General features: G+C 36.9%; 1 protein-coding gene across 1 annotated transcript; it reads right to left on the reverse strand.

The window, feature by feature from the left end:
* Window positions 1-3,436: 3,436 nt before the first annotated feature.
* On the reverse strand, window positions 3,437-3,667 carry LOC311177234 (small nuclear ribonucleoprotein G-like; the record flags this gene model as incomplete). Its single annotated transcript, XM_084243077.1, has 1 exon — window positions 3,437-3,667. One exon carries the CDS (start codon window positions 3,665-3,667, stop codon window positions 3,437-3,439), a length of 231 nt encoding a protein of 76 aa, XP_084099203.1.
* Window positions 3,668-13,951: the final 10,284 nt, after the last annotated feature.

A 13,951-nucleotide genomic window follows, 5' to 3' on the forward strand; every position in this document is an offset into this window, starting at 1 on the left:
CAGTCCAATTACAAGCAGCGAAATTAAAATAGTAATCAAAACCTCCCCAAAAACAAAAGCCCAGGACCTGATGGATTTACAAATGAATTCTTTCAAACGTTCAGAAATGAATTAGTGCCTATCCTTCACAAACTCTTCCAAAAAATTGAGAAGGAAGGGATAATACCAAACATGTTCTATGAAGCCAACATTACACTAATACCAAAACCGAACAAGGAAAACACAAAAAAAGAACACTACAGGCCAACCTCCCTAATGAAGACTGATACAAAAATCCTCAATAAAATTTTAGCTATCAGAATCCAACAATGTATCCATAAGATAATTCACCACGACCAAGTAGGATTCATTCCAGGAACACAAGGATGGTTCAACATCCGAAAATCAATCAATGTTATCCAACACATCAACAAAAAGAAATATAAAAACCGTATGATAATATCAATAAATGTCGAGAAAGCTTTCAACAAAGTGCAACACCCATTCATGATAAAAGCCCTTGAAATTCTTGGGATACAAGGAACAAACCTTAACATCATAAAGGCCATCTATGACAAGCCAACAGCCAGTATCATATCAATGGCGAAAAGCTGAAAGCATTCCCATTAAGATCTGGAACAAGACAAGGATGTCAAGCCTCACCACTGCTTTTCAATATAATACTGGAAGTCCTAGCCAGAGCAATAAGACAAGAGAAAGACATACAAGGAATCCAAATAGGCAAGGAAGAAGTCAAACTATCGCTATTTGCAGATGATATGATAATATACATAGAGAACCCCAAAAACTCCACAGAAAAACTAATTCTACTCATCAATCAGTTCAGTAAAGTGGCAGGATACAAAATCAATGCGTAAAATTCAGTAGCCTTCCTAACAAAAACAATAAATCTGAAAAAGAAATTAAAAAAAACATTCCTTTATTAGCGAAACAAAAAAAAAATCAAATACTTGGGAATAAATCTAACAAAAGAGGTAAAGGACCTATACAAAGAAAACTACAAAACACTGTTAAAAGAAATAGAAGAAGACACAAAGAAATGGAAAGACATCCCCTGCTCATGGATTGGAAGAATAAACATTAATAAAATGGCCATCCTACAAAAAGCAATATACAGATTCAATGCTATTCCAATTAAAATTTCAATGTCATTCTTCAAGGAAATAGAACAATTATTGATGAAATTCATATGGAATCACCAAAAACAGCAAAAAGCCAAAGCTCTTCTGAAAAAAAAAAAAAAAAAAGAAGGGAATGGAGACATCACACTCCCAGACTTCAAACTATACTACAAAGCCATAATCATCAAAACTGCATAGTATTGGAACAAGAACATACACACAGACCAATGGAAGCGAATAGAAAATCAAATCCAGAAATAAACCCACAGATTTATGGTCAACTAATCTTTGACAAAGGATCAAAGAATATGCATTGGAGCAAAGAATGTTTGTTCAATAAATAGTGCTGGGAAAACTGGGTCACTACATGCAAAAGAATGACGCTTGACTACTACCGAACACCATGCACAAAATCCAACTCAAAATGGATTAAAGAACTAGACATAAGACCTGAAACCATAAAATACATAGAAGGAAATTAGGCAAAACACTACATGACATACACCTCAAAGACATATTTACAGACACATCACCCAAAGCAGTGATAGTGAAGGCAAAGATAAACAGCTGGGACTACATCAAATTAAAGAGCTTCTGCACAGCAAAAGAGACAATAACATAAACAAAGAGAAACCCCACCAACTGGGAGGACATTTTTGCACACAACACTAATGATAAAGGACTGATCACAAAAATCTACAAAGAGCTGATGAGACTCAACAAAAACAAAGAAAATGATCCAGTCAAAATATGGGCAGAAGAGCTAAAAAGAAACTTCTCTGAAGAGGAAATACAAATGGCCAACAGGCATATGAAAAAATGTTCAACATCACTTGCAATTAGGGAAATGCAAATCAAATCTACAATGAGATACTATCTTACACCAGTGAGAATGGCACATATTAAAAAAAAAACTAGCAGCAACAAATGTTGGCGAGGGTGTGGAGAAAAAGGAACTCTCCTGCACTGCTGGTGGGAGTGCAAACTGGTCCAACCACTATGGAGAGCTGTGGGGAGATTTCTTGACCTACAAACATAGAGCTTCCATATGATCCAGCAATTCCACTCCTAGGTATTTACCCAAAGGACACAGAAACATCAATTCCCAAGAGCACCTGCACCCCTATGTTTATAGCAGCACTGTTTACAATAGCTAAGCTTTGGAAACAACCCAAATGCCCAAAAATAGATCACTGGATCAAGAGGATGTGGTATATATACACCATGGAATATTACTCAGCATTCAAAAAAGATAAACTCATGCAATTTGCAGCAACATGGATGGAGCTGGAAGGGATCATGCTCAGTGAAATAAGCCAGAAAGAAAAAGAAAAATACCGGATGGTCTCACTCATAGCAGGAATCTAGAATACTTAAATAAGGGACCATGAAAAAGAATAACTATAAGAAATAAAATATCAAAATCAACAAACAACTATGAACCAGAGACACTCTATGGGGGTTGGGGGGCAGGGAAAGGAGGGCTTGGGGTCAAAATAAGGGGGTTGTAATTGTATGGGGAATATAAAAATAAAATTTAAATTAAAAAAAGTAAACTAATTGAGCAATGTCAAATACTCCATTACCAAATTGCTGTGAAATATTTACCCATCTACTATTTGAATATTCCAAGGATGGGGCAATCACTACTTTCCAATAAACTCTGTGCTAATATCAACAATTCCAACTATAGGAAAAGTCTTCATATTCTGATCCTTTGGAAAGTTAGAAATGCTTCATAAGATACAGGAAATTATCCTCTTTTGGTAATGATTCCCAAAGTACATAATCAAAATATTTTGGAACTGGGGTTCCAAAAGTTGAACCTGTCGTGCCCACTGCTCCCCTCAGCAGTGCTTTCAGTCTGTCTGCCTTTTCTGTTCCCCACTCTTTTTCTCATGAATCCTCTCACCCCCTGCATCTCTGGCCTGTACCCCAGCTCTTGTATGCATAAATCTTAAAAAAAATTAAAAATAAATAAAAGGTGCTTAAACTGAAATCCTAACATTTTAAACCATGGTTGAGGACTGCAGTTCAGGTCCCAAATTAAACAAGACTCATAACTTGGGTGTCTACACCTAAAAATTATGTGTATACTATATATAAAGTACATAAAAAAGAAAGATATTTTCATTTGTTATTCACTCATTTATTACAAAACCGTTTCTTTTTTTTTTTTGACTATTTCAAAAGTTTATTTAACAAAAAGTTCAGTAAGAAAATGTACACGACCCAATTTTCATATCATTGTAAAAAGATGCTGTGGAAGCGGACATGGGGAAGCAACTGATTTCTCTGGTGAACACAGCCACTGCTTATACTTGTTCCAAGGCTTCTAACATGATGATACTATTTCCTCGTATTACCACCATTCCAATATTGTTCTGTTGCCCACTAGTTGCCATCTCCACACACTCATCTATCACAAGATTCATAAAGGGATCAAATCCCCGTAGTATGCCTTGGACATGTCTGCCACCATTTAATTTCAATGATAACTTTTTGTCCATGAATTTTTTCAACTCGGGAGGGTGCGCTTTGCTCATGGTGTCTACTCCCCGGGCTCAGAGCTGCCACCACACGAAATCCACTCCCGCTGTAGGCCCGGCGTCCTACAAAACCGTTTCTTAATAACTCAGAGGTTCATACTTATTGAGAAAGATTTTGTTATCAGTCTCATCAAAGAGATACAGGTACAAATTTGACTTTTACTGACAGGCAATAATGATAGTTTCTGTAACATGTGCAATTGAGAATGAGATTCATTTGCTGGTGCGATGAATTGCTAAAGGCAGTGGTATGGAAAATGACTGCAGAGCTAAATGAAGCCCTGGGGATTGAACCATAGTATTAGGTTCTACTCAGCTGAGCTAATGGCACAGAATCCAGCACTAGCTCTTGCTAATACCTGCAATTTTCATCTAGTTAAATGTGGGCCAGACAAACATGGTCTGAAAAATGCACCTCAGTGTAATACGCAGGTGTTAATTTTGAAGATACAAAATTAGATAGTCCTTTGTTTTGCCTTTGATATGAATTAGTTTGTTGAAAATGTTATTCACTTAATTTGTTACTTTATTTGGGAGAGCAAAGTAAAGGTGGCAAATGCTTATTATGGCCAACATTTTCATTTAGACTTCCTGAAGGTTACAAAACAAATTGACAGGCATCCCATCTCCATGTGCTTCAGAAGACCCAGAAGGGAAATCTCCCAAGCAACAGCCCTTTATTATTTTAAATGGGAAAAAATAGATGTCAAATATATCTGAAATAGTGATCTCATAAAAGTCTTTCTCTTACATGAGGCTGTTCAATTAATAATTTGTGCTACATAATGGACTATTTGAAGATTAATTGACTATGTAGAAACCATGTGTTTGGGGTCTCTGGAACTATCTGGAATTCACAGTTGCTTACATTTTTCTTAATATATTGGTAGATGATCTATTATAAGAAAAGACCCTTGGGTTCCACTCCCAGGAAAAAATGAATAATTTTGTAAATGTACTGTTTCCTGGGGATAGGTAGCTATGATTAGATATTTCTTAGAATAAAGGTACATTAATATCAGTTGTCTGCTTCTTTATTTACTATTTGGGGTGAGATAAACAAAAAAAACCTTATTTACATAACAATAATTGTTGGAAAATGAACTTTCCAATACCATGCATAAACTTAAGGTACTCCACTCCAAGCTACTCTGCAAAATTTTCTTCACCACATTAGGGATCCAGAATATTATCCATAATCCTGTCCTGCTTAATCTTGCAATCCTGAATTGCAATGGTGCTGTCTAAATATCTGCAAGATTAGCAAACCAATGACATTTGTAAATAAACCACTATTGTCCAATACATTGGTTAAGATCAAGAGCTAAAACTTTGTATCAGGAGTCAACGATTATCAATTATCCTAATTGTTAATTCAAAAAATTTAATTGAAAAGTGTTGATTACCCACATTAAAAAAAAAAGGCAGTCTATGCTGCCTAAATAAATAAATATTGATTTCATTCCCTCTTCTTCATTATACTTGTGCTGAATCTATGTTGGTTCCAGATTACATCTACCTCAATAAACGCAAATCATAATGGTCTTCTTCGGTGGCCCCACCATCATCTGTACTTAGAATGTGTAGAGAAACAGATCTGTCCTTTAAATATCTTTCTGAAAACTTAAGTAAACTGTCCAAACCCTTGTAAAAAGCTCCTCACATTCTAGCCTCAAATTAATTCAAATTAATTCAAATTAGCCTTACTCCATATCTGAATGAACTCAAGGTACACTATTATGCCATCTTCTTCACCAGCATCTTGCATTTTGCATTTACTATTTCTTCTATTCAAGGTGTTCATTTTGACCTTAACCCACCAAACTCCTATTCATATTTTAAGTCCTTCCTTAAATGTCAATTACACAGATAAGCCTTTCCTGGTTACCTATGGCATAAGTGGCAGAATTTCCCAATAAGATATAACAGAACTCTCACACATTTTATTGTATTTAATTGTATCTGATCTATATTTGTTATTATCTATGATATTATTCTGAGCATTTCACAAATTAGGGTCATGATTTTTTTTTAAAGATTTATTTATTTATGCATACGAGAGCTGGGGTACAGGCCAGAGACGTGGGGAAGGTGAGATGATTCACCAGAGACAGAGTGGAGAACAGAACGGGCAGACTGACTGAAAGTACACTGTTGAGGGGAACAGCGGGCGAGACAGGAGAGGTCTGCTGCGCCATGTAGGTCGCTCCCTGGCCGGGGATCGAACTCGTGCTGAAGAGGCTGTGGACTGCTTCATAGTGCAGTACTTAACCCCTCATGCCACCAGGGAGGCCCAGATGGTGTAGTCAGTTTTATTTGACATCTAGAATAGAGTCTACCTTCTAGGCAGCAGGATCTAAATTAGCTTTTGCTTAATGGATAAATGAATAATATTCTGACATCTTAAAATCTGAGTCTTTTCTCTGAAATGATTGCTGTCATTAAATGAGTGTTTTAATTTACTGATTTCCCTTTGTTTAATAACATCCCTTAAATTAGAAAGTGAGCAAATAATTTAATATTAATAGGTAAATGTGTATATAAACACATTCATGTTTATAGAATAATTATTGATAATAACCATCAAATATATTGGCCACATACATATGTTCATTTCTTTTCCAACTAATTATCTACTGAGTGATTATTTCAGGATCTATACTAAACTTTGGGGTTACAATGATAAACAAAGCAGACAGAGTCCCTTCCCTTAGAAAGCTAATCTAGTGGTGTGTACTTAAACAATAAAACTAATGTATAGATCTTTTGATTAGTGTTATGTCAGAAATGAATATCACAAGGGAAGAGAAGATGGATACAACTACTTAAGGTATGAGAAACTTTCTGTATGGAGGTAACATTTAGACCAGAAAGGGTAAGACAGAGCCGGTAGCTGTGGTAATTGTGTTGTAGGAGGTGGACAGTACTGTCTGGCCTAACCATGTTTTGGTCAATGGATGATGGTGATCCCAATGAACTGCACTGTGTATTCCAAGTGTATAACCCATATACCATCTAGGTTTGAGTAATTACACTCTGTAATATTCACATCACAATATTGCCGAAGAACACATTTCTCAGGAAGTATCCATGTTCAGCTATAGTAAATAGCACTGCAATAAACATGGGAGTGCACATTTCTTTTAGAATGAGTGTTTTTGAGTTGTTTGAATAGATGTCTAGGTCTGGAATTACTGGGTGGAATGGCACATCCCAGTTTAATTTTTTTTGAGACACCTCCATACTGTTTCTCATAAAGCCTGGACCAGTTTGCATTGCCAGCAGCACTGTAGGAGGGTTCCCTTTTCTCCATAAACTCATCAGCACAGTGGTCTTTTCAATACCAGCCATCTGTGGTGGGGGAGGGGATGGATAAAGAGGAAAGGAAACACAATGGTCTGTGGTGGTGGAATATGGGCAAGTTGGTAATGGGTGCACTGTGGTGATAATACCTGATGAGGGTACTCCAGTATCACCTCAGTAAAAATAATAACAATCATAAAGAAATTATCCATGTTGTTAAGGAACCACAGCTATATTCTAAGCAGTGGGAACAGACTCAATCTGGGTCCTGAGGCATCAAAGCATTCAGCATTTCAGGGACTGAAGAGAGAGCTTTGCGGTTATAACACAGTATATGGTTGTGGATTCGATGAGGCTAAAAGATGTGCTAGATCATCACTGATGGCCTTAACAGTGAAGTTCACGCAGATTTAAAAAAAAATTAGATTGTCTTTGGTAAGCTTTGGGCTAAGTCTTAGTGTGACCCAGTTTGTATACTAAATCTTTTTTTCTGAGTATTGTGCAGAGGTTGGGTTGGAAGAGCAGAAATTGTGAGATAAATATATTGTGCATTTTCCTACTGAAGGCAAGAGTTGATAGTGCATTGGTCTAAGATCTAGGATGGTAACAATAAAATGGAGAAAGCAAGGTATTGTGATTGAACATTCTAATTCCAGATTACTATGTAGGGTATCTGCTATTAACATGATGGCTAGTGCAGCATATGTGATACCAAGTTCAAAACTTTGATTTTAAATGGTTCTATATGCTTCTTTATTTCAGTTATCAAGACCCTCATGTCGAATCATATTCAGCTAATTCTAGATGTGATAGCACAACTGGGTAAATGCAAAATTCTGACTGGGAAAGAGTCAGTTCCTCATATCATATTTATTATAAATTCATGCAATTATTCCTTCAGCACAGGGATTGGAGGCTTATTCCTTAGGGAGCAAAGTAACTGTTTCAGACTTTGTGCACCTTTCGCTTTCTGCTACAAATACTCAGCTGTACAGCTGCTGCACCAATGCAGGCATAGACAATATGTAAATGAATGGGTGTGGCTATGTTCCAATAAAACTATTAACAAAACAAGCAGGAGTCTATTTCTCATATTCGTTTGCATTTCTCTGGCTTAGCATATGCATAGTGTACTTAGCATGAACCAAGCTTGTTTTAGTTTAGAATATTATTACTGATACCACACATTGTGCTCATAGCTGCATCAGAATTAATGTTATTACCTTGCTGAAGGCTGTAGCCAAGATAAACGTAGAATGATTTTAAGAACAGAATAACAGATGTTTAAAACTATCATGGTCCAATTTTATCAAGGAGCCTGAGATTTGTTTTCCTATTTCAGATTACGCCAAGTACTATACTCATTTAAAGACTCCATCAAATACTTATTTTTGTATTCATTCTCTGCTTGTTTTATTTACCCTCTGACAATGATTTTGCCTATACCCTCTGATCTCATAGATACTGGCTTTTACATATATGACAGCCCTGATATTGTATTAAAAGTGTTTATTTGGGTGACTGTCTTATTTGCCATGCTTCAAGCTTCTAGTGGGTTCTAATTCTTACTCACTAGATAGCAGCTGTATTTAGGCCCTATCCTAATGGCTTAATATTTAATGATACATAATATAGACTTGGTAGTTTCTCTCACAGAGAGACAGATACCACAAGAGGGAATAAATACTTTTCATTACAATTTTAGAAAGCTATGAAGAAAATAAAATAATTTTATAATAGCTTGTGTTGGGGAGTCTCTTTGAGTTAGACCCCTTCAACTTGGTGATAACTGAGGATATTTTAAGATCTGAATTGTGAGAATGAGTTTGGTCATTTAATGACTTCAGATAACCCATTCTACTGTCCCATAGAAGTGCAAAGACCCTGAGATTAAACTGATTTTGACAAAGTTACAGAAACAGAAATAAGGACATTATGGCTACAGTGTAAGGGATGAGATGAGATAGTAAACAGGAAAGATAATAGAGAGCATTCCAAGTTAACTTGTGGCAAACTGCATTTCACACACAGAGGTACAATAAATCACCTGTCTTACATGCTTCTCCAAAACTTTGCTACTTTTTCCACCCTAAGATGGAAACCTTAGCCATGCCCCCTCCACAGTGATCTAGAGACCTTGACTGCTTTGAGAAATGAAGGCTGAGGGACCCTTTATGACGTTCAGGCCATATAAAGTGGTATCACTTCTGCTGTTTCTCTGTCTCTATGTTCATCCTCAGAGCTCAGTCTTCATAGGGTGAGGAAGCTTAGGGCACATGGAGAGCTCCAGTGGAGAGAAACTGGGCCACTGGCTCTCAGACATGACCAGTTTCCAGGTAACATTCATCACTGTTTTCCTTTTTGGGTAGGTTTGCTTGCAGTGCCAGGTAACTGGGACACACACTTAAAATTTACCTCGCTTCAAAATCTGTGCTGGAGGTGGCCTCCCTGGTGGCACTAGGGGTTAAGCACCACACTATGAAGCAATCCGCAGCCTCTGCAGCACGAGTTTGATCCCTGGCCAGCCAGGGAGCAACCCACATGGTGCAGCAGACCTCTCCTGTATTGCCTGCTGCTCCCCTTAGCAGTGTGTTTCAGTCAGTCTGCCTGTTCTGTTCCCCCGCTCTGTCTCTGGTGAATCCTCTCTCCCCTTCATCTCTGGCCTATACCCCAGCTCTTGTATTCATAAATAAATCAATCTTTAAAAAAAAAGAAAAAAAAATCTGTGCCGGGGACAGGTAAGGCCCTTTAAAAACCATGGAAGAAAACACAAACGAGTCATATGAGCAGAACTATTGCTTTTCCCTGGGAAAACAAACTCAGATGGTCCCAGCGACACTAACCTTAGCCATGACACCTAAGGGCACATAAATGCAAACATTTCTCATTTTATTTATTATTTTTAACACTTATTTTAGAGCAGTTTTAGAGTCACAGCCAAATTGAGTGGAAGGAAGGTTTCTTATGCCCCCCCGAACCCTATACACTCCCCAATGATCAAAATTATTTCCTTCATTTTGCATTTAGAAACATCATCTCATCAAACTGTTTGCCTTTTTTCCTCTTAGTGATGGTTCTTGATCACTAAAATTTCTAAATTTAATGTCCATTTTAGTATTTTCTTTGTAGCACTTTCGCCCAACTTTAAAAAAAAAAAAAATTGCTAAGTATTTGTTGACTTTCGGAGGAAATCTTGTTGATACCGCTTTATCTTTTCTTCTATTTCTCACACTTATACATAAAATATCCCACTTTACATTCTCTAAGAGTCAGAATATGTTATAATAGCAGGGTTTTGGGGGCTCTCCCTGGTGGCACAAGGGATTAAACACTGCACTATGAAGCAATCTGCACACTCTGCAGCAGGAGTTCAATCCCTAGCCTGCCAGGGAGCAACCCACATGGCGCAGCAGACCTCTCCTGACTCACTCGCTGTTCCCCTCAGCAGTGTACTTCGGTCAATCTGCCTGTTCTGTTCTCCACTCTGTCTCTGTTGAGTCTTCTCACCCCCTGTATCTCTGGCCTATACCCCAGCTCTTGTATGCATAAATAAATAAAACTTAAAAAAATAATAGCAGTGTTTTGGTTTGAGAACATATAGAAAGTCTGAATTTCTACAAAATTTCCTATCTTCTTTTTACTATTATTTTGAAATAACCCATTTCTGCAAAGTTCCTGGAAGAGGATATATTTTATTTCCTATTTCTTATTTGATCAAACATTCTTATGATCTAAAAATGTAATTGAATAACTACCACTCTAATTGCCGTATATCAGAGGTTTATACTGCCAAGGATGAATGAAAGATGCAAAACTGTTGTCTGTGTAGCAAAGAAAATTGAGACATGAAAACTAAACATGATGCCTCAAGGTTTTAAAATTGCCTCTAGGTGGCAAGATGTTTCATTCCCACTGATTAAAAATTCACCTTTGACATGTAAACTATGCCCAAGTGCAGCTGGACAGAAATTAAAAGTGCACTGCTCTGCTTAATGGGACTCTGCTGAGAGTCACAGACAACAGATGCCTGGACACACAAACTCCTGATGGTTCTCCAGCTCTTTGGACTGAGTGACTCTGCCTGCCATTTGTTCCAGACCAAAGACTTGAAGGCCAGACGCTAATGTCTTTTAAATTTCATCTGATTTATATCCCTCAGCAGCAGATTTGTCACTTCCAAACACTCCACATGTTGTTCTCCAAGGCAAACCTACTCAACACTGATCGGGGGGAGAAATGAGGCATGCTGAAGAAGTACCATTAGATTCTAATGTGACTGAGACTTAGTAATCCTCGCGGCTGGAAATTAAACATTAAGTTCTTAGGCAGAGACGGGAACTAAAAATTTACCTCTTTTCTTTTGCAAAGTCTGAGTTCATTAAGGAAGGTGATGCCACCAGGGATTCATAAATAATGCGTTAGGTGATGTAGGTGCCGCACAGAATGAACCAATTTTACCAAGCTTCCGTACAAGAGAAACAAGATCCAGTTTCTAATTTGGACATGTTCTGAGAAAGGCAACTCATCATTTCTTTTTTTTTTTTTTTTTCCCCTTAACATTTCAAGGTCTCAATTATGTCCTCTCAGCAAAATGTGTTTTGTAAGATCTTAAGCTGGAGAACTCTTTCAGCCTTAGAAATTATGTTTTCTCTTTCTTGGGTGATCTTTGACCTTGAAGTGAAAATGGAAGTTATCCATTCACTTCTAAATACCATAAAGACTTATCTTTACAAAACTCATTTTTGCCTCATGATATTACTAAAATACAAATTATTTAATGTCGGGGAAAATGAAGGAAGTAAAAGTCAATCCTCTGGAACTTTTGAAGCACTTTTCTTTCTTGAGCTCACCTATTAAACATCTCCTCTTTGAAAAGAAAACAGAAAGGCATTTGTTTTCTATTTTTATTATCAGATTCTCAGGCTCCAGACAGAACACAAGAAATCCTCTAGATTAGTCTATCCTACAGAAATACAATGCTGCCACAAATGTGGGAGATATATCATTTTGCATTTCTAGTAAATATATTAAATATTTTATGTAGTCCAATATATCAAAGTATTATCATTTTAATATGTAATCAATATCACCAGTGAATAAGACAGTTACTTGTTTTGATACTAGGTCTTGAATTACACTGTGTGTCCTACACTTCCCGCATGTGTGAATCTGGACGAGTCACATTCCAATAGTCCAGTGACACCTGTGACTCGTGGCTACCAAATTGGGTCACACAGCTGCAGTGTATTTACAGAAACACTTGGAACAAAACCTAGTCTTTTATATCTATCTTTGTTCTTCCAACTATTCTTTCTGCCTTTCTCTTCTGTTTTAATCACCAAATTGTACGCCAAACTGATCTTTATTATCCTTCAAACTAGTAAAAGACACTGCTGGGATTATAAAGTTTTGTCAGAAAGGAATGCATTCTAAGACAGATAGTGAATGCCTTTATTATTGACATTATTGGACTTTCAAGTTTTCCTTAAATTGTTTGTTTTCAAATCTGCCTGCGATGAAAGTTATGTTTGTCACTCACAAGTTAGTGAATTTAGGCAAGCTAGTTTTATTAAGTTTCAGATTCTTCACTCCTAAAATGGAGACACAATAGTTCCCATGGGTTGTTTTAAGAATTCCATGAACTCAGGCTTACACATCTAGTACAGGGCTGACACATTATAAGCATCTGCTGAACACGTGTGTTGTTCTCCATGTGTTATCCATTACTTGGATAACACAGAAGCACAAGCACTTTGTTTGACTTGTTCATTTACCATGAAAAGTAGCAAGGATGTAATATGCTATCCCAGTTTACAGATCTGTTTAACAAAAACCACATTTATTTAAATTATTCCTCTGCTCAAAAAGCAATCCTCAGTGATTCAAATATTTTAATTTCACCCATCTTCCAAAAACTAAGATTTTTCTGACTCTTTGTATAAGAGCCTGCTTTGCATAAGTAACTCAGCTATATGAAAAGGTTTAGGGTAACTTCTGACCCAACAACAGCTGATGATAATAATAAGTAAAATTTCACTCTTTTTTTTTTCAGCAAAAGAGAAATTACTAATTTAATATATAAGTTCTCAATTCACTAGTTATTTCTACTAATTTGAAGTGTTTTCCTGATTCTGCTAGAGGAATAGAAATGTACAGTGTAATCTATCTTCTTTGTATCTCCTAAAAATTATGTCTGCTCTTATTAGCTAACTCTACTTTTATTGCCATTCTATTCACTCACCAAAGCCATTTTCCACTCAGCACCCAGAGCCATCTTTTCAAAACCATACATCAGATTATATCCACTGGAAGACACCTCACATTACTTTCAGAATGAAACCTGAGCTCCCTAAAAAGATTCACTGATCACACTAAACTGTCCAACTAACTCACATCAGCCATCTCTGCTTCCTCTCTCTATTCACCCATGTTGGTCTCCGGTCTTCCCTTATATTAATAAGGGCATGCTGGATGCTCGGTGAAGACATGCCTATTTGGCTATTTTCTTTGCTTGGCCTGGAATGCTCTATTCTCTTTTAATTAGCATACTGTTCTTATTTCAAATGTTATTCCTCAGAAAACTATTCTCTGAACCAAACAACCTAAAGAAACAACCTAATTAAAATGTGAATTAACCTCTCCCCACATCCCATCTTTTTTCTACCCTATTTTTGTCTGCTTTATTGCTACTTTCATAATCTGAGATTCGTGGGTATCTGTTGACCTATTTAAGGGATTCATCTCTCTGCCTGTCCAATTAACTGTAAATCCTTGAGAGGAAAGATCACACCAACCTGTTCACTACTGAATCCTCATACCAAGTGGATTTTTTTGAGTAATAAATACATTCCTTACAAAGGAACACAGCCGATCTGGTTGGTCTCATTTGTGGATGTCATAAAATGTCACACTGCAGAGGATGATTTTCAAGACAATGAAAGACCTGGCAAGCATGGTGGTAACAGTGGCCACATCTTG

The sequence above is a fragment of the Talpa europaea genome (genome assembly GCF_964194135.1).
Source record: "Talpa europaea genome assembly, chromosome: 9".
In the NCBI taxonomy this organism is placed as follows: Eukaryota; Metazoa; Chordata; class Mammalia; order Eulipotyphla; family Talpidae; genus Talpa; species Talpa europaea.